The sequence below is a fragment of the Saimiri boliviensis genome, chromosome 8 (assembly GCF_048565385.1).
Source record: "Saimiri boliviensis isolate mSaiBol1 chromosome 8, mSaiBol1.pri, whole genome shotgun sequence".
Lineage (NCBI taxonomy): Eukaryota > Metazoa > Chordata > Mammalia > Primates > Cebidae > Saimiri > Saimiri boliviensis.
The window spans coordinates 29770189-29790529 of record NC_133456.1 but is presented as its reverse complement, the minus strand read 5'-3'; the positions used below and the strand labels follow the sequence as shown (position 1 = coordinate 29790529).

Below are 20341 nucleotides of genomic sequence, written 5' to 3'. Positions count from 1 at the left end.
GAGTGCCATTGTATTGCCTTTGCTCCCTTGTTAAAGATGAGTTCACTGTATTTGTTGGGTCTATTTTGAGGCTCTCTATTCTGTTCTGTTGATCTATTTGTTTATTCTCTTGCTAATGCCAAACTTGATTACTGTAGCTATATAGTGAATATTGAAATCAGACAGTGTAGTCCTCCAAATTTGTTCTTCTTTGGTATTGAGTTGATTATTACACTTATTTTTGAAGAGGTACAAAAGCAATTCAATAGAGAAAGGATAACTTTCCAACAAAAAGTGCTGGAACCATTAGACATTCTTTGTTTTGTTTTAATTTCACTTTAGGTTCTGGGGTACATGTGCAGATCATGCAGGATTGTTGAGTAGGTACATACATGGCAATGTGGTTTGCTGCCTCCATCCCCATATCACCTATATCTGGCATTTCTCCCCATGTTATCCCTCCCCAGCCTCCCCACCCCCTGCTGTCCCTCCCCTAGCCCCGCTAAAAGACTCCACAATGTAAAGAGGGTTAAAAGACAAACTGCAGGCTGATCAAAAACACTTGCAAACCACATATTCAGTAAAGAACTAGTATCTATAATAAGAACTTTCAAAAACTCAACACAAATAATTCATTTAGAAACAGTCAAAAGACATGCACAGACATCTCAAATAGGACATAAAGATAATAGGTAAGCACATGAAAAGATATTTGACTCCATTAGCCATTAGAGAAATAAAAATTAAAACTGATACAGGAGTTAAAAAGAAATTATTTAGGCAGTTAGTGAGGTTAAGGGAGTCTTCAGTAAGGTTTTTTTTTAAATGAAAAGCAACCCCCAAATAATTTATTATCTAATGAATAGCAGCCTGTAAAATTGAGCTGCTGACATAGATAAGCAAGGTGGAAACTTGCACAGGTGAATGCCAGCAGCTATGCCAATAGGAAAAGGATTTGCTAATGCTCTAGAAAGGATTTTTGCTTCTAATTTTAGGAGAGATGTTTGGGTTTTTTTGGTTTTGTTTTTTGTAATGTCTTTGTCTGGCTTTATACTGGCCTTCTAAATAAATTGGGAAATATTTCCTCTTCTATTTTCTGGAAGAGAGTATGTAAAGTTGGTGTTAATTCCCCTTAAATGTTTAGTAGAATTAGTCAGTGAGGCCATTTGGAACTGGAGATTTTATTTTGGAGATTTTTAATTAAAAAACTCTGTAGTAATAATAGGGCTACTTAGATTGTCTATTTCATCTTAGTTATGTTTTTGTAGTTTGTGATTCTCATGGAATTGGTCCACTTATTCTAAATTGTCAAATTTATGAGCATAAAGCCATATGTAATATTTTCTATTATCTTTTTTAATAGTTGCAGTCTTTGAAATGACAGTTCCTGTTTAAGTCCTCATATTGGTGACTCATTTTCCATTGTTGTCAATCTTGCTAGAGGTTTATTGATTTTATTTTATTTTTTGTTTTGAACAACCACCTTTTCCTTTTATTGTATTTTTCAGTAAGATTTTCCTACCTTCAATATCATTGGTTTCTGCACTTTACTACTCTATTCCTTCTGCTTGCTTTGGATTTATTTTGCTCCTCTTTTTCAGGAAAAGCAGGAACTTAAATTATCAATATGACACCTTTCTTAATTGTTATGGGGGAGTGAAAGTTTATTAAAATGCTTTAGAGAAGGAATGAAAGGAAGTGTACTTGGAAGAAGGTCAAGTAGGCAACATGAGATGATCAAGTGCCCCTTTCTTAATTTTTAATCTAAGTATATAGTGTTATGAATTTTCTTCTTAGTACTGCTTTAGCTGCATCCCACATATTTTGTTATGTTTTCATTTATATTTAGTTCCATGTATCCTTTTAATCTCCTTTGAGATGCCTTGTTTGACACATAGATTATTTAGAAGTGTGTTCTTTAGTTTTCAAGTGTTTTAAGAGTTTCCTGTTGTCTTTGTTAGAGATTTTCAGTTTAATTCCATAATGTCCAGAGCACATGATGCCAATTATTTTACAATTGTCAAGTTTGTTTTACTATACATTTTATGTCTTTTTCTATTTGGTGAATGTTGCATGGGCAGTTGAGAAAAACATATTGTTAGATGGTATGTCTTATAAATGTTAATTAGACCTTGTTGATTAATTGTGTTGCTCAGATTTTCCATATACTTGTGATTTTTCTTCTTCATAGTTCTAGTAGTTACTGGGGAAAGGGGAGAATGATGTTGAAGTTCCCAACTCTAATTATAGAGTCTTTTATTTCTCATTTCAGCTTTATCAATTTTTGCCTCAGCTATTTAAGGCTCTGTTGTTTCGTTTGTACATATTTAGTATATAGTGTCTTCCGACTGATCCTTTTATCATTAAATAATATTCCTTTTTGTCTCAGTGATTTTCTTTGCTTTGCCGTCTACTTTATCAGACACTACTATTGCTACTCCTGCTGGTTTTTTTTTTTTTTTTTTTTTTTTTTTTTTTTTTGACGGAGTTTTCGCTCTTGTTACCCAGGCTGGAGTGCAATGGCGTGATCTCGGCTCACCGCAACCTCCGCCTCCTGGGTTCAGGCAATTCTCCTGCCTCAGCCTCCTGAGTAGCTAGGATTACAGGCATGTGCCACCATGCCCAGCTAATTTTTTGTATTTTTAGTAGAGACGGGGTTTCACCATGTTGACCAGGATGGTCTCAATCTCTCGACCTCGTGATCCACCCACCTTGGCCTCCCAAAGTGCTGGGATTACAAGCTTGAGCCACCGCGCCCAGCCTCTCCTGCTGTTTTTTAAAAAAGTGTTAATGTATATGTGATATATCTTTTGCCACCCTTTTTATTTTCAACTCACCTGTGTTTGAACTTAGAATGAGTCTCTTATATGCAGCATATAGTTGGATTATAGGTGGTTTTTAATTTGTTCTACCAATCTCTTTTAATTGGTGTATTTAGACCATTTACATTTAAGATATTTACTGATACGGTAGCACTTTAGTCTGTTATTTTGTTATTTATTTTCTATTTGTCTCTTCTGGTTCTCATCACTTTTTTTTTTCTTGCCTTTCTGCAGTTTATTTAAACATGTTTTAGATTCTATCTTGATTTAGTTGTAATACTTCTGAGTTTGTCACTTTGTATAGTTTTCATATTGGTTGCTCTGGGTGTTACACATGGCTACTTGTAACAATGTACTGATACCATTATTTACCACTTCAAATGAAGTGTGGAAACCTCACTTCCATTTAGGTCCCTTTGGCTTCCCCACCTTTAAATATCACTGTTTTGAATTTCAGATGTTGTTACAATTTTTGTTTCAATCATAAAATATGATTTCTAAAACCCATAAGGAAAAAAAATTGTCTATTATATGAACCCATATTTCTGCTCTATTGTTTCTTCTTTTTTCCTGATGTTCTAAGTTTCCTTCTTTTATCATTTCTTTGCTGTTTGAAGAACTCCCTTCAGCTAGTCTTTTAAGGGTAGATCTGCTAGTCACAAAATCTTTTAGTTTTCATTCATCTGTGAATATTTTATAACCCTTCGTTCCTAAAAGATAGCTTTGCCAGATCTAGAATTATAGGTGACAGTTTCTTTCTTTCATCACTTAAAAAATATTTGGCCACTTCCTTATTCATGGTTTCAGATAAGAAATCCATTCAAATAGGTGTTCCCCTACTACAAGTAATGCACTATTTCTCACTTGCTGCTTTCAGGACTTTGTCTTTAGTTTTCAAAAAATTATAATGTGCCTGGGCATGGATTTTTTTTTTCTTCTGTGGGAATCATCCAGCTTCTTGAATCTCTAAGTTGGTGTCTTTCATCTAATTTGGAATGTTTACAGTCTTATTTCTTCAAATACTCATTAATCCCTACTCTTTTTCTTCTTTACTTTCTGTTACTCCAATAATATGAATGCCGGATATTTTGTTATTGTTCCATAGGTCCTTGAGGTCTGTTTATTTTTTCTGGTATATTTTCGATTGTTCAGATTGGGTAAATTCTATTGTTCTATCCCAATTTCACAGATTTTATCTCCCATCATCTCTACTGTATTATTAAGCCTATCCAGTGAGTTTTCAGTTTGTTATTGTATTTTTCAGTTCTACAATTTTCATTTGTTTCCTTTTGATAAAACTTCTATTTTTCTGAGGTTTTTGGTTTTTTTCATTTGTTTCAAGAGAATTTATAATTGATTATTGTAGCATTTTTATGATGTCTGCTTTAAAAATCTTAATAGACAATTACAATATCTGATTTATCTCAGTGGTAGAATCCACTGATTTCCTTTTTCATTCAAGTTGTGATTTTACTGGTTCTTGATTTGTACTCTGAACATTTTGCCTATTATGTAAGGAGACTTATTTCTATTGAAATATTTCGTTTTATAAGGAGTCAATCTGTTAGGTTTAGCATACAGTTTTAGCCTACTTTTGTGGGCTGTAATTCTAACTATAGCTTAATTTTCAGAGCCCTTGTAGTGTTATTTTGGTTGTTTGGTTTATCTAAGGCTCCCACTGGTCTCTGTTAGTGCTGCCTGAAAGGGCAGGAGGAATTTTCTGGCTGGGTTGCCAGATATCTCTTGGTGAGGGCAGGCTATGATAAATCCTGCTGTTGCCTCTAGCTGCCCAGATTTCTCTGGGTCTGGGAGGAGAGTCTTGCTTCCACAAAGACACTTCTGTGATCAGGTGGCTGGCTTCAGGAACGCTGGCTGTGACAGGTCCCTTTTCCTGGTTCTACCAGCCAATCCTAGTATCTCTGGGCAGGAGAGGAGAGTCTCAGGCCTGTGCAAAAAGGCTTCCCCAACTGGACCACCTATTTTTCCTGGGTTCTCTTACTGGCTCCTCCTGTCCACCTCAGTATCTCTCCTTGGAAAAGTGGAGTTTCTGACCCAGCAGGGAAGAAGGGTGCTTCCCCTGGTTACTTATTTTTTGTAGGACTCCCAATCAGTCCCCTTGCCTGAGGTTGTCAGAGGGACTCCAATAGGTTCAGGGGAAAGAATAAGCTTCTGGGCTACCTTCTGTTTCTAGATGGAAAGTCAGGAAACACCTGATAGTTAGGGGGATATAAGGTGCCCTGCCTCTGTGCTGCTCTTCTGGTCCTGGGTTTTCAAACCAGCTCAACTTCTTCATACTCTTCAGAATTCTCCTTTGGTTTTCTCTTGTACCATTTCTAACATTTATTAAGTTGTGCTTAGCAGGGCATAGCAGGGGACATGGGGTAATGCCATCTTGTCCAGGCCAGAAGTCTCTCACCTACTGAATGTTATGTCTACATTATCTGTTTAATATAAATATAGGTATGTTTTTGCTAATTTAGATCCAATTACATATGAATAATAAAAAATCCCAGAGAAGACTACCTAATGCAGAAATTTAACCTATTTTTTCCACATGTAATTAATGAGATTGGGGGAAAATTGAGGTGTCAATAAATAGGATCTAAAGTGAGCACATAAGGATACTGCTGAGGATCATACACACACATTCTCCTCCACTCAGGCCATCTCCTTCCAATATGCTCAGGGTGGATCTCTATATGAAGCATAGACGGATTCACAGAAGCCTCCAAAGAGGCTGAGAAAAATGGGAGGAGGAAAAAAAAATGAGAGGAGGTGGTAGAGCCTATTATAGGGACAATACAGTTCTTTCTTCCTGGGGCTGACTGGCAAGACCTGCCTGGATGCTTCTGCCTTGGTAATCTCAACTCTGAAAGGCTGAGTAGTGCCAGGAGAATGGTAGCTCCAGAACTCCCTAGGTTGATTGGGCTCTTCTCTGAGCTATGGTGGTGAATGCGGCTTAATCCAATCAAATGCACCAAAGTAGAAAAGCAGATATTTATTTCGAGCAGCATCCTCAGCTTGGTATGTTTTCTTTCTTTCTTGTTTATATACTATGTTGTTCCCAAGAAGGATATAAAGTGACTTCAATGATTTTATAATATATATGAAAATATAAATTAGATACATGAGTAAAAAAGAACAAGAAGAAAACAAGGCACAGGAATAAGGCTGGTGCAAAACTGCTTCTCTGTGATTTTTCTACAGTTATAATAAAGAGTCCATGAGTGGCACATAGCTGGAATATTTCCTGTGCCATCTCTGACTAGAACCTCAGGACTGGGCATGGAGATGGCAGGATAAACTCCTAACAAGAAAGGACCCTCAAGACATGCCATAGAGGAAGACACATTCCAATGGGAATTTCTCTATAATACTCCATAGATTTCCTCTTCCTAAAACATGTTTGTTTTCTTCTCAAAGATTTCCAGGTTCTCACTTTGAGAATGGCCTTGGTTTTGGGCAGTGTAATCTACTGAAAGACTCAGGCTACTAAGTTCCTGAGAGATCACATTCCAGTTAGGGTCCATTACAAGTCAGAGACTATATAAATACACAAGAGAGCAAGAACCAAGCCTAAAACTACAGTTAGTAATTCCTCAAACTCTTACTTTTTTGTTTTTTGGCTTTGGGTTTTTTTTTTTTTTTTAAGAGATGAGGACTTGCTGCTCTATTGCCCAGCTTGGAGTACAGAGATGTGATCATGGGATCCTGGCTCATTGCAGCCTTGAACTCCAGGGCTCAAGGGATCCTCCTGTCTTGGCCTCTCAAGTAGCTGGGACTACAAGTGCATGCCACTGCATCCAACTAATTTTTTTTTTTTTTTTTTTTTGCAGAGATGGGGTCTCACTATGTTGTCCAGGTTGGTCTTGAACTCCTAGCCTCAAGCAATCCTCTCATTTTAGCCTCTCAAAGTGCTGGGATTACAGGTATGAGCCACTACACCCAAGTTCAAACCCTTGTATTTAAAATTCTTCTTTTTGATTCTCAGAATCTAAGCCAAAATTGTTAGATTCAGACTTGCAGGTCCTAAGTCAGCTGGAAATCTAGGTGATGCTGATGACACATAGGAGCCAAGAAGTAGCCACAGAAGTTGTACTGTGCTTGGTGACTAAATGACCACACTCCTTCCACTATGAGAGCTGTCTTTCTCCTGGAGAATAGAAGAACACATACAAAAAAACACCCAGTCAGTGTAATCTGTCTTTGCATTTAACACATAAGTTACGCTTGATTCACAAATACTAAGTGAGTAGTGGCTATCAGGACAGCAGATCTGAACCTAAAACATATTTCTTGACTCTTCACGAAACCAATCTCTCTCTCCAGGCTTAGGTTTTTCTTGCTTTCCTCTCTAGAGACTCCCTCAAAAATATCTTCAAGTCTCCCTTAGACTGAAAAAGGAGTACCTTGTTCCATTCCTCAGTCTGTCTCTCTCCCATTCATCCATGAAGACACTGCTCAATTCTCTTTTACCTTTTTATAATCTCCTGAATCATTCCTTCCCAGCCCTTTTCTAAAAAGTTTGGCTTTAAGCCTCAGTATTTCTCTGAAATCATTTTTTAAAGATCACTAATTACTTCTTCCTAACCAAACTCAGAAGTTTGGTTTTTTTTCAGAAGTTATTCCACTCCACTTGGTCTTTGGGCTTTTTCCACTTCCTCTATAAGGGTTAAAAACTGTGGTTTACATTTCTCATGTTTCTCTAGTTACGGTAGGGGATCATTTTATTTAGGTCTTGAATATTTACTGTTGTGGTCCATGAATATAACCATCTTCATCTTATTTGAAACAGGAAGACAAGGTATCTGTCCTAAAATATACTGCCCAAAAGGGATCACATATATATACATTCATGTTGCTATAAAAAAAAGTTTTCGATTTATCAGGAAAGTGAGTTTTAGGGGTCATGATTTCTAATCAAAATACTGCATGACAAATGTTCTCTGACATAAATGAAAACAATGAAATGCGGTAAAAGGAACTTGTCCAGGGTTTGCTAAAAGAAAACCTAGATGTGATCAAGGAGTAGACATTTTGTTGAAAGTAGAGAACTAAGAATGCTGGCATAAAACTTTAAGAAATTAAACCAAAAAGTCAAGAAAAAAGCTGGAATTCTCTATAGAAAGTTTGAATTCAGCTTGGAGAAGAAAGAATGTCGTGCTTTTCTCTTACATTAGAACAGGTGTACACAGGCCAAGCAAGAAATGCCTTGAGATACCTTAGGGCAAGGTTAGAAAGAAAGATAATTGATTGGAAGGAGTCCAGGAGCAGGGGCCACTCAGTCTGTAATCACTGAAGGTAAAAGCTTGAAATTTTTACTCCTTATATTTCTGAGGTTATAGCTTCAGTGGAGTGAAAAGGCTACCAGACCTGCCTGAATTGAGAAGATCTTGGCTGAAATCTTGGTTCTAAAGTTGGGTGGAAGATCCTTCAATATAAATGAATTTTCTCATGGGTACTGTGTAACATATAGTTCCTACCTATTTCAGGTTCCCATGAAATCATCTGCATGGAAGCCCTTGTTTGTCAGAATCTATTTGTTAAACATTATCTTGAGAGAGAAGGTTCCACGTGAACAACGAAAAAATTGTTCCATTTATGTTGGTCTAAATACCAAGTAAAGGATTTTAAATAAGCATTTTATAAAAAGTTATGGTAAAGCTGTAACTTCTGAAAGCCTGCTTTAGGAAAATAGTGAGACATCTTATCAACTCAAGCAGTAAACAGGAACTTCCAGTGCTGCGTGATGTAAGGTCACCATCTAGAGGCCCAATTGTATTATGATGTTTCACTACAAGCTCCAGTGACTCCAGAGGCTAGAAAGGCAGCCTGTGTAAGAAGGAGCAGGCAGCCCCAAGGAGAGGAGGGAAGAGCAAGATTTCAGCCCTGGAGACTTTGCCTCAGTAAAGGCATTCAAAATTCAAGTAACAAACAAAACAAACTAAACACCGTGCCCTTCAAACTGAGCAACCTGCCAAGTCAAGCTTTGGTCCTGGGCCTCTGCTCACTGTCAGAATATGAATGGAAAGTTGAATGTGATAAGTGAAGTGATAACTCCTTGGGAGATAAGCTCAAAGAGACTCCAAACAATGGAGGCTTTCACAATTTCTTGTGCAAAATCTTTGCTTCTTGGGAGTAACTTTACAATTGAAAATTTGGCATGTTTGAGGTATGTTAAAGGAAGCTGTGATATTTTCAGAAAATGAGGAAGAAATAAAGTCACCAGAAGATATCATTAACTCCGAATGATAATCTCTCTTTCTCTCTTTTTTTTCATTTTCTGAGTCAGGGTCACATTCTGTTGCTCAGGCAGGAATGCAGTGGTGCAATCATGGCTCACTGAGCCCAGAACCTGGGCTCAGGTGATCCTCCTATCCTCTTGAGTAGCTGAGACTATAGGTACATGCCAGTGCACTTGACTATACTTCTCTCTAAGGAAGCAGCATGAGTTATTGAAAGGGCACAGGCTTAAGAATCAAAACATGATTCAAACTTGAGCTTTGGGCTGTGTGGCTTTGGGCATGCTACTCAACCTCTCTGAGCCTCCCATAGTTGTGAGGATTACGTGAAATAAAGCTTGGGAAGGGCTAATCCAGTGTCTGGAATGTAACTGGTGTTCTTCACCCTTCTCTTACTTACAAGAAACCACATAATTTAGCTTAAAGAAAATAATTTAACTTAGAAGAAAATAGCATGTAGATTTGGGGCCCAAACCTGGACCTGAACTTTTAGTTGTTATTATAATGAAGAGACCTGTTTTAGTCACTGTATGAGTAAAGGACTGTGATTTTCCCAGCTTTGACTGTATTTTCTTTCAGGATGTAATTTTCTCACTGGTAGCATGGAAGAAACAGTTGTATCATCTAGGATAATAGTTCAAAACACACAAGGTTGCTGTGAGGATTAAGTAAGATGCTGTATAAGATGTCTATACCTCAGAACCACTTAGTAAGGAGTAGCTATTTTCACTATTGTTGATCCTTGTTACTCAAGGCACATCTGTGAAAAGATGGCATAATTGCCATTGATTATTACAGAAATGCCTACTGGCTTTTGCTACCTTCATCACAAATCACTCTCTCACCAAGGTTCTGCTCTAGAAAGAGCAGCCCTGTGGGTCTCCTAAGAGGCCTGCTCTTTTGCACACACCATGTATGTGATTGATTTTTTTAAAAACTCAAAGCAGAACATGTACTTCCAAATGAGAGCTGTAACCTTCACAGCCTGTAAGAGACTACAGTTCTTCTTTGATTATATCTCTGTGCTTCAGGAACTTCTTTCAGAGCTACTGCATATACCTTTGACTATCTCAACAGAAGCAAAAGAGAAAAGGATTTTGGTCAAACAGAGAAAAGATCTTCGTGGGTAGCCTGTAAGTTGCTCTGAGGTAGTTTATTGACATTTTTGAGCAATGGCAGCAAATCTTTGCAAAGTGGTAACATTAAAGGAATGCTGCCATTTGGATGTATTAATTATAAAATAATTTTTAAAGTCACTTCCTTAAAAAAATACAAAAGATCTGCATTCAGAGGCCCCAAAGGCCTACATCCTTCTGTGTTCCCCTTTTAACTATGTCTGGCACCCTTTGGCATCTTGCCTATTCACAGAATCCTAATGTTTTGGCCTATATAAGGAATATCAGGGTTTTAAAAATCAGTTTAATGGTCCTTTCCAGGGGATGTCTCAGAGGGTCCCAACCTCACATATACCAGGGCCTTGCATGCTGACTTGACAAGTGTCTTCTGTTAGGCCCGGTGTTCTAATTTGGGGTATGGAAATGGGATGCTAAGTAAAGAAAGCAAAACAGCTGTGAAAGGAGGTGAGACTTTAGCCACAAGCGCCTGCATTCAAGTCCTAGCTCATGGCTCGCAAGGTGCTTAATCATGCTGAGCCTCATTTCCTCCTGTGACCCTGCTTGGCCTGCCCTACAGGACTGTGATGACAACTGAAGCTGAGGATGAGAAGGCCCTTCACAGGCAGCGAACTCTCCCCTGCACTCTGTACTCACTTGATTTCTTTAGCTCTAACAAGAGGTAGCCCACCCAGCCCACAGTGTAATTTGGGCAAAACAGTGAGGAGGTCACCTCTGAGGCAGCATGAGAGGCAGCCTGTGTTGGCTGTGGCCACGCCTGGCTGGAGGGGCCTCTCTGCCCATGCCCGACCCTCAGCAGGATGCCCCAGGCTCACCGAGCGCCTCTCCACACTCCCTTTTTTCCTGTCATTCTTGCCTGGAGTGACATCCAGTGAGCGGTAGCTAGGCGGCTTCTCCTCATGCCAGTGTGGGGTGTGCGAGTGGCGGCGGTGGGCCCCCCAGCCCTGGGGTTGCCTCTCCTTCTCCTCTTCAGAGCTCCAGGAACTAAGGCCGGAGGGCAAGGGAGGGGAATAGCTGCGGTGCCTGCAACGTCTCCTGTGCCTCTGAGTGCTCTCCCGGGGGCTGGGCCTGCGGGGCCTCTCCTGACAGCGGCTCCTGAACGGAGGGTGGCTTGGCTGCCAGTGTGTCTCGCTGGACGAGGGGACGTCACTTAGGCTGTCCCTGTCTGACCAGTGTATGGGTGACCCGTTCAGCCTAGAGCTATGGCGCCTTCCACTCCATGATGGGTCCAGCTCCCTTCTTTCCAATGCCCAAGACTTTGGCCCCTGATTCCAGAGCTCCTGGTGGAAATCAGGGTAATGATGCTGCCTTCTCCCCTCCCTCAGATCCCAGGGCCTGGAGGGAATTGGGGTGAGCCACTGCTGGTGCAGGGAGTCATTGGTCCTCCTTGAAGATGACAGTGGGGGCAGGTGGATTATTCTGCGTTCCACGACCTCGGAGCCCAGGGAGGACAGCATGCTGCAGGGATGGCCGAATCTGGCTTTGAGGTCAGGCGGCAGAGGCTGGGCCAGGTTGAGGTTCCGCAGTTCATTCTCCAAATACTCCAGGACACCATTGGTGATGGGAGGGCGACTGGTGGTCTGGGTCATTGGCATCTGAGGGAGGCTGGACCGCACGGACAAATCTGAATGGAAACAAGGACAGGACATATAGAACAAATGGCCCAAAACATACGCCTCAGAATCAGGACATCAAAATGTGACATTGTTTAGTGTCACTCCCTCCCATCCTCCATCAGGAAGATGCCTGCCATATTGGTCACAGAGGCCTTGATGTAGCCCATGCTTCTGCCCTTGCCCTCTGCCCTCCCCTACCCCAAATCTCTGGAGAATTTTACCTCGCTGCAGCAGCGGGTGCATTGGATAAGATGAAACCTGGGAGCTCCTGTCCGCCCCCCAGTACAGGGGTTTTTCCATCATCTGAGGACCTAGGGCCTGGGCCTGCTTCATGTAGCGGTGGCGGGCCAGGACTGCAGGGGAAGAAGGAGAAATGCAGACCCTCAGCCAGGGCAAGCCCCAAATCTCCTACTTCACTTATCTCCACCTAGGGGACTTGCAAGAAGCCAGCTTCTCTCCTCACCTATCTTGTCCATTTTCACCTATCTTGCATGGGAGTAAGGGCAAAGGAGGTAGTAAATTAAATGCTCCCCCCCACAACCCCGGCGAGGACCTAGAGTTAAATTCTCTTCAAGACTGCAACTTCTGTAACCCAGGAGAGTATATTCTTAAAACTTGACTTCCTAGCCTCAAAATCATTTCATCACCATGCCCACTCCTAAGGTCACCCAAAATGCATAGGTAGATGCATGGATACCATGCATACAATGGTATACATTGTATACCATGCATACAATGAATTATTGGGCCATAGGCCAACAAAACTAAAAGTCAAGGCCAGAAACAGAAGATGTAGATACGAAGGGCTTAGAGGAGGCTGTGAGTCAGGGGCTGGTGGTATCTGTTCAGAATGAAAGAAAAAGGGAAAGACATGATGCTGAAGATAATGGGTAGAATTACTTGGCAATTGCATGGAAGAGTGTTTCTTGCTTACATGCCAACTCTGGTGGGAGAGAATCTGTGGGAAGAAGGCAAGGGCATACAAAAAGCTCAAGTAAATTCCAGTGGGTCCTTTCTTCTCTTCTTCTCGCCTTTTTAAGTATTGAGATTGTCCCTAAGCAGGGGGAATTTCTAAGGGGTGGGGTAGAGGCAGGGAAAGGGAAGAGAAATATCATTTCCTTTTATGGCAAAGAAAATCATACAAAAAAGTAGTAAAAGGGATCCATAGGCACGTCCCTCCAACCCCTTAGGTGGAGGTGGTCTGAGGCATTCAATCCACAGTGAGTACAAATTAAAAAACAAAAGCATTTTGTTGCTTTTGTTCATGCTTTTCTGTTTTGGGGTAGTTGTGGCTGAGTGCCTCATGTTTCCTAAGGGCTCTGCCTATCCATGCATGTTGGACGTGTACCTGTACGTTAAGTGCAGGAAGTGCCAGCCTCAGGCTGTGAATGAGGATAGGCCCCAGCTGGGCATTCTCAGTTCCTCTTTGCTTCCCTGGGCCCTGTGGCTACCCCTAAAACAGCAGGGCCCAGGCCCAGTAGAAGGGGCAGAAAGCTGGCATCCTGAATGCAGCCACATAGCGTGTAGGGTTTGCCAAGGCCAGAGCAAAGTGGCCATCCAGTGGGCTGCCTAGTGATTCCAGTATAAAACTTCCAGCACAACAGGAAGTGGTTGTAACAGAGTCCTCAGAAGGGTTGGGAGCTCCAGCCCTCAGGGTTAGTCACAGCCTTGCCTGGAGGAAATCCGATGCAAACTTGCAGCAGCTCCCCTAGCAGCCACGCCTTCATGCCAACTGATAGCCTCCAGCCTCCTTGAAGACAGGTCCGCAGGCTCAGAGCAGCACTCTCCCTCTGCAGAGATGCCTCTCCCTAGCTCCCTCTACTGGCCACCACCAACAGACACACTGGAATGCCCAGCCTTAACACATAAAATTTACTTCGCATAAGCTAACTAGTTCTCTGAAAAATCTCTTCATGTGGGAATCCGATGAGGAAGTTGGGCTCAGAGAGATTACCTTCCCAGCATAAAGTTCCACAGCTAGTGACTGACAGAGCCAGGGTGTGAACCTGTGAGACGCTCAACCCTTTGCTCTTTAAGGGTGTGCCACGCAACCAAGTCCCCAGACTCCTTTATTTGCTGTGATGAAGCAAAAAACCTTCCCTGCAAGCACCTCCTCAATTTATCTCTCTCTAACTCAGCTCCAGACCTTTCAAAGTCCACTCCAGACTAGTCTCTCCTTCCACGACCTGGGGACATCTGATTCCAAGGAGAACAACCCTACCCACTGTTCCCCTTTAATGTAATTCTCGCTTCTTCCAGATGGTTCTGTTCCCATTTAGCCACTCCTTCTGCTTCCTTCAATCGAGGAGAAAGGCAGAGTTGTGCTTCCTCCTTGCTTCTCAAATGATTTTTTTTCATTAATGTGACTCTCTCCACAATTAACTCCCTAACAACCCTTCCAGATCCTCCATGAGTGTTTCTGACATTTCCCTGAGTTTTTTTCACCCCGTCCAGAGATTAACTCACCTGCTCCCTTAGCTGCCACAATCTTTTTTCCAGGGTCTCACCGTTCCTTGTTGCATAAAACTAATGAAACAGGGATGGAAGACACAGCCTTTGAGCTCTTCTCTTGCCTGCCTTCACCCACATCCCTGAAAACAGCCCCACGGGATGTCTAGACTATCAGGGATATCTGTTGCTCACCTAACAGGGAATCAGATAGGCAGTAAAATAAACTCGGACAAGGCAACAAAGCTGCAAAAGACTTCCAATAAGTTATCTCTTAGCCTCCGTGGAGTAAAATCTGCCTTAGTCACCCTAAATGAGCTTGTTAAAATACAGCTTTCTGAGTCTCACTCCCAGGGACCCTCCTTCCATTGGTCTAATGCAAGGCATGAAAATTTGTATTTTCAACAAGCTCCCTGTTTTAATAATGTAGGAGTCAACTTGGAATTTACTGCTGAGGATTCTCAAATAACACTTTGGTCACCATTCCTTGTGGTCCCCTCTCTACTCTTACAGAACCCATTCTTGCCCTTCTTTTAATCTGTGGTCACTCAGTCTATTTGCTTTCTCCAAAACTAGCGGTCTTCCTTACTTGACAAGTCATTTCTGGGACATCCTCAGCTGCTTCCTAGAATGCCATGCCCCTTTGAACTCTTCTCATTTTAGCTTTAGGAAACTACCAGCAGATGCTTCTTGGTCCCAATCAGGTGACTGACCACAAATAGCCCTCCTCCCAATAGGGCTTTCCTTACTGATCTCTCAAACATGCATTGCCTCCTCTACAGCAGCAGGTTAAACATTCCCCACCTCTTAGGTCTTCCCCTGGCTGTGAACTTTCTGCTGATGACTTCATCTCTATTGACGAAGAGGAACCAGCCCTGAACATGGAGCCAAGAAACCTAGGTTTAGTCCAGGGTCCACTGCTAATATGCCGTAACACAGTAATTGTGGAAAAATCTCTCTTGACCTCACTCCCTCAGCTGTGAGGGGGAAGGGGATGGGGAAGGAGAGATCAGAGACTCTCAGTGTGGCTTGTGGCCTACTGCAGGGCATCCCTGGAGGTTTTCCAGTAAGGAGGGCCAGTAATTGCTCTAGGGATGAAAGCTGTTTCTTCAGTTCTCATGGAAAAAATTTAAAAAGCTGTTTACCACTACTAGGTGAACTATCTAAAATTTGGTCTTATTTTTCATTTTTCTCTCTAATCCTTTTTAAACTCTCACTAGAAAGGGGAGCAGGTTGGGGAGGTGAGATGTGATCAAAGAAATTCAAGAATCACTGGCATTTTTCTTGAAGCTTCCTTCTGCATCTAGAATTTTGATTTGCTGAAATCAAGTCAGGAAGATGTGAGCTCCCTCAGCTTCCTCCTTTAGGTCTTAATCATCTTCCACATTGTAATGACTTCCTTTCTGTCTTCAGAGGCCGGGCTGCTTCCCTTTCCCTTCTGCTCCCTTTCTAAGGCCAGTTCTTTCCCTGTAGGCCTGAGGCCGCTCCTACTAGCTTTGTCACTCATCAGTGACCACTTCCCTTCTTTTTGTTTTTTTTTTTTTTTTTTGAGACAGAGTCTTGCTCCATTGCCCAGGCTGGAGTGCAGTGGCATGCTATTGGCTCACCGCAACCTCTTTCTCCAGGGTTCAAGCAATTCTCATGTCTCAGCCTCCCACGTGGCTGGGACTACAGGCGCCTGCCACCATGCCTGGCTAATTTTTGTATTTTTAGTAGAGATGGGGGTTTCACCTCATTGGTCAGGCTGGTCTTGAACTCCTCCACATGCCTTGATGTCCCAAAGTGCTGGGATTACAGGTGTAAGTCACTGCACCTGGCCCACCTCACTTCTTAATGCTTCATTTTACTCACTTGCTATTTACCTTGGTTCTTTGCTTATAAATATGCTTAGATTACCTTATTCTACAAGCACCAACAATAACCCCTTACTCCTCTAACCAAAGAGCTTTATTTAATAACTCATGCCCTTCCATGTAATTCTTCTTGTCAACAAACTTCTCAGGACAGTCTAACCTAGTGACTCACTTTGAAAGTGACCTCATTGGCTTAAGTTCAGGGATCTTTGTGGTCTACGTTTCTTGATTTTACTATTTTTAAAAAAAATGAACCTAATTACTCAGAAGAAACAACCCTCCCCCAGAACCTCCATTTATTATCTTTTTTTTTTTTTTTTGAGACAGAGTTTCGCTCTTGCTACCCAGGCTGGAGTGCATGCAATGGTGCGATCTCGGCTCACCACAACCTCTGCCTCCTGGGTTCAGGCAATTCTCCTGCCTCAGCCTCCCGAGTAGCTGGGATTACAGGCATGCGCCACCATGCCCAGCTAATTTTTTGTATTTTTAGTAGAGACGGGGTTTCACCATGTTGACCAGGATGGTCTCGATCTCTTGACCTTGTGATCCACCCGCCTTGGCCTCCCAAAGTGCTGGGATTACAGGCTTGAGCCACCGTGCCCGGCCCATTTATTATCTTACTAATAAGGGATGCACTTGTCATTTGTGTTAGTTCTGTCCCCAGTCTTGCCTGCTTTTAGTGCCCCATGGACCTAGGGAGTCTAAGCAAGCATCTTGGGTGTGTTTTTCTTATCTCATCCTGCATATTATGACTCCAGTGACAGTGACTTCTCCATGGCCTCCCTCCCTAAGATTTCTGAAAGGTAGGGGGCCCCACAGTCCAATGTTCCATCCTCCGCTACTTTTACCCTCCTATTGTGTCTTAGCCAGTCCCACAGTGATCCACCTACAGAGGCTATGACAGTCTCTGTTGTAGGAATGTAGACTCTCACAAGACAGATGAACATGGATTCATCACCGCACAGCCACTGTTGCTTCCTAATTGTGGGGCTTTTCTGACCTTTGGTCCCCTGTCATTAAACAGGGATGACATCTGCCCTCCAGGGTGGTTGTGAGGATTCAGTGAGGAAATGTATGCAAGGGGCCTACACATCAGACATCCAATAAAAGTTAGTTCTCTTTTCCTGTAAGACAGCAACCTCAGAGCACAGGCCTGAAACCAGACTCAAACACACTGTACACCAGGTTTTGTTTCTATCTTAATAGGTCATTCATTAGTTTTCCCTTAAAAAATTTCCTTTCAAATGGATCAAACTAATAAGAGTGGTTATCTCTGGGTACTCAGAGGAGTCATTACAGTTTGCTGAATTTCTCAAATTTCTACAAGATAGTACTTTATTTAGATCATCAGGAAAAGGAAATGTTATTGAAAACAAAAGCCAAAAATAATTAAAAACCTTCCATTTAAAGCAGTTGGTGCTATTCCACGTATTTGACTAAAAAATATCTTTATAGAATAATTTTGTATTCTTGTGCCTTTATCATGTATTCTGTAGTCAACATTTTTTAGGGCATAATTCAGTTACAGTTCTGTTTTAGAGGATCAGATGTTAGTCCAGGGGAAGATCACATTGAAAGCAAGATCATCCGCTCCCTCTTCCCTTGCCCTAATTCATGGGTTCTCAAAGTGTGGCCCCCACGTCACCTGAGAACTTTTGAGATAAGAAATCAAAATAAAGTTCTAAGCCCTCAAATGACTAACAGACCCTCTCTTGGCCAAGGGGACCCCAGAGAAATCTTGGAAGCTAAGTTCATGGCCGTGATGAGATGGGAGGTCAGACACGCCTCATTATACCCCCTCTCCCACTGACCAGCCCTTTCAAAAGACTCCATGTGATAATATCAGTTACTAGCTTATCTTTCCAGGTACAGAACAAAGACAAGATGAGGTCTAATTCTTCTTTTCCCCTTTTCTAATGTTCACCTTATCTTATGTAAAATGTAGATTTGCTGGGCACTGAAGTTTCACAAGTATATAACCATTTGTTTCATTGCTGCCCCTGACTTCTTAAGGAAAGTATAAATACTGAACCTCCTGGGAACCTCTGAAAAAAAACAGCCACAGATGCATCTGTGACCTGTGTTTTTTCCCTGGGTATGCCCTTAAGCTAAACCTCAGTGATCTGAGTCTTATGCCTCAGTCACTCATTTTGATTGCTAGAGAAATAAAAAAATCTCAGGTCCTACCCCAGACCAGTTGAGTCAGAAAACCTGGAGGTGGCAGCCATAAATTAAGGAGAAAAAAACAAAAACAAAAACAAAAACAGAAATCATCCCCACCTCCTGACCTCTAGGGAAGGGAGAGTGGCTGAAGGTTGAGTTGATTACCGATAGCCAATGACTCAATTAATCATGCCTATGTAATGAAGTCTCCACAAAAACTCAAAAGAACTGGGTTTGAGGAGCTTCCTGGTTGCTGAAGACAGAGATACTGGGAGGGTGACACACCTGGAGAGGACATGGAAGCCCCCCCCCCCACACCCCCACTGACAACATACCTCGCTCTATACAGCTCTTCATCTGGCTGTTCACTTGTATTCTTTTAAATATCCTTTGTAATAAGCAAGTAAACATAAGAAAACTTTTTCCTTGAATTCTGTGAGCTGCTGTAGCAAATTAATTGAACTGGAGGAGACAATCGTGGTAACTTCCAATCTATAGCCAGTGGCTCAGAAGCACAGGTGACAACCTACTAGTTGCAATTGCAATTGGCATATGAAGTAGGGAGCAGTCCTGTGGGACTGAGCCTTCAACCTGTGGGATCTGGTGCTATTTCAGGTAAATAGCATCAGAATTGAGTTAAATTACAGGACATTCAGTTGGTGTCTGCTAAAGAATTCTTTTTTGTGTGGGGAAAACACACACAATTGGTGTCAGAAGTATTGAGTGGCATGTAAGAATAGGAAAAAATAGTGTTGTTTTCCTTTACAAGTGGCCTTCTCTCTTACTGCTTCCTTTAAACCACTCCCTCCAGCCCATCTTATGTCCAAATGAGGTAAATGCTAGAAACAAAGATTGAAGCACAGATATATCAGGACTGCTGAAGAAATGCCATTAGTAGGCAGAGCTATTTGAGAGAGAGGCTTTACGCAGCCTGCAAAGTGAACAGGCAAATGTCCTCCTTTCAGCCACCTTCCATGTGGCTCTTTGGCATCCCCAAGCACAATTTTCAGGGCTGAGGCTAATGTCCTCTGGACCTGTGATGGGAGAGGGTCATGGAGGAGAACCTGGAAGAAACTTTGACCTGGGCACTTGAAGCTAATCTGCTTGGGGTCCTGGGCCCTAGTCCACTCCATTCACTGCTCGTCTGTCCCCTCTCACCTTCTTCAGGACAGCAGCAGCGGGCGGGACAGCAGGGGCAGCGGATGTGGCAGCAGCAATACTGAGGACAGCACTGGCACCAGCACACTCCAATCAGCAGCAGGAGGAGGAGGGCTCCCAGGATGATGAAGATTACTGTCAGCCAGTCTGCAAGGGAGACACCAAGTAGGGGTTGAACTAAATATTCAGGGGGAATACTTCCAGTTCTGATATTTCAGAGGTCTCATAAATACAGCTCTTGAACTACAGGTTAAAGTTGAGCAATATACTGGCAAAAAATTTAAAGTTTAGCTTTGATAAGGGAACATCAGAGGTTGATAATCCAATGACAAGAACTTAGGCTTGCTTATTTCTGTTTTGTTTGTTTGTTTGTTTGTTTTTTTCCTGTAAGTAAGAGTTACAGCAGTGAGGTTGACTGAATAGAGAGCTCCAGTAGCACTTACGCAGGACGATGAGCTTCACCTCCTTATCAGGGTCTCCTGATGTGTCCCCTGGAGCCTCAATGGTGCAGTAGTACACTCCATGGTCCCACCACATCACTTCATTAATCACAAGATCTGCTCCTACACAGTAAGGAGGAAGAAAGTGCCAGTGTCAGAGGAGAGGGCACTGGCTTCTAACCTGTGACAGCCTCAAGACCTGGGCAGCATAGCAAGACCTTGTCTCTACAAAAAATTTTTTAAAAAATTAGCCAGGCATGGTGCCCATGTGCCGATAGTCCCAGCTTCTCTGGAGACTGAGATGGGAGGATCGCTGGAGCCCAGTGTCTTGAGCCCAGCCACTAAAGTCAAGGCTGCAGTGAGCTATGAATGTGCTAATACACTCCAGCTAATACACTCGACAACACAGTGAGATCCTATCTCAAATAAAAGTTAAAATCAAAATATTGTTTAAGTCACTAGTATATGGGGCTTTTACTTACTCGCA

At 42.2% G+C, this 20341-nt stretch overlaps 2 protein-coding genes across 9 annotated transcripts in view; one reads left to right on the top strand and one right to left on the bottom strand.

Annotated features, from left to right (window-relative positions):
• Positions 1-20341, top strand: part of SLC15A2 (solute carrier family 15 member 2) — a 92174-nt gene that overhangs the window by 56872 nt on the left and 14961 nt on the right. For 2 of the 5 annotated variants that reach the window (XM_074404257.1, XM_074404258.1), the window contains one exon: positions 6638-19579. The exons of 1 other annotated variant lie outside the window; for it this stretch is intronic. The gene's annotated coding sequence lies outside the window, so the exon portion shown is untranslated. The remainder of the gene's footprint in view (positions 1-6637; positions 19580-20341) is intronic. 2 more of the 5 variants (XM_074404255.1, XM_074404256.1) reach the window with 2 other exon arrangements.
• The window catches only part of ILDR1 (immunoglobulin like domain containing receptor 1), a 39425-nt gene continuing 20064 nt past the window's right edge, over positions 981-20341 (bottom strand). Inside the window, exons 4-8 of one of the 4 annotated variants that reach the window (XM_003941645.4) lie at positions 19858-19977; positions 19415-19561; positions 12014-12145; positions 10992-11800; positions 981-6954 (exon numbers count right to left, since the gene is read on the bottom strand). In XM_003941645.4, the coding sequence (XP_003941694.2) occupies positions 6913-6954; positions 10992-11800; positions 12014-12145; positions 19415-19561; positions 19858-19977 (1250 nt within the window). In that variant the 3' untranslated portion in view covers positions 981-6912. Of the gene's footprint in view, positions 11801-12013; positions 12146-19414; positions 19562-19857; positions 19978-20341 lie in introns of all 4 variants that reach the window. The other 3 variants (XM_074404259.1, XM_074404261.1, XM_074404260.1) reach the window with 3 other exon arrangements.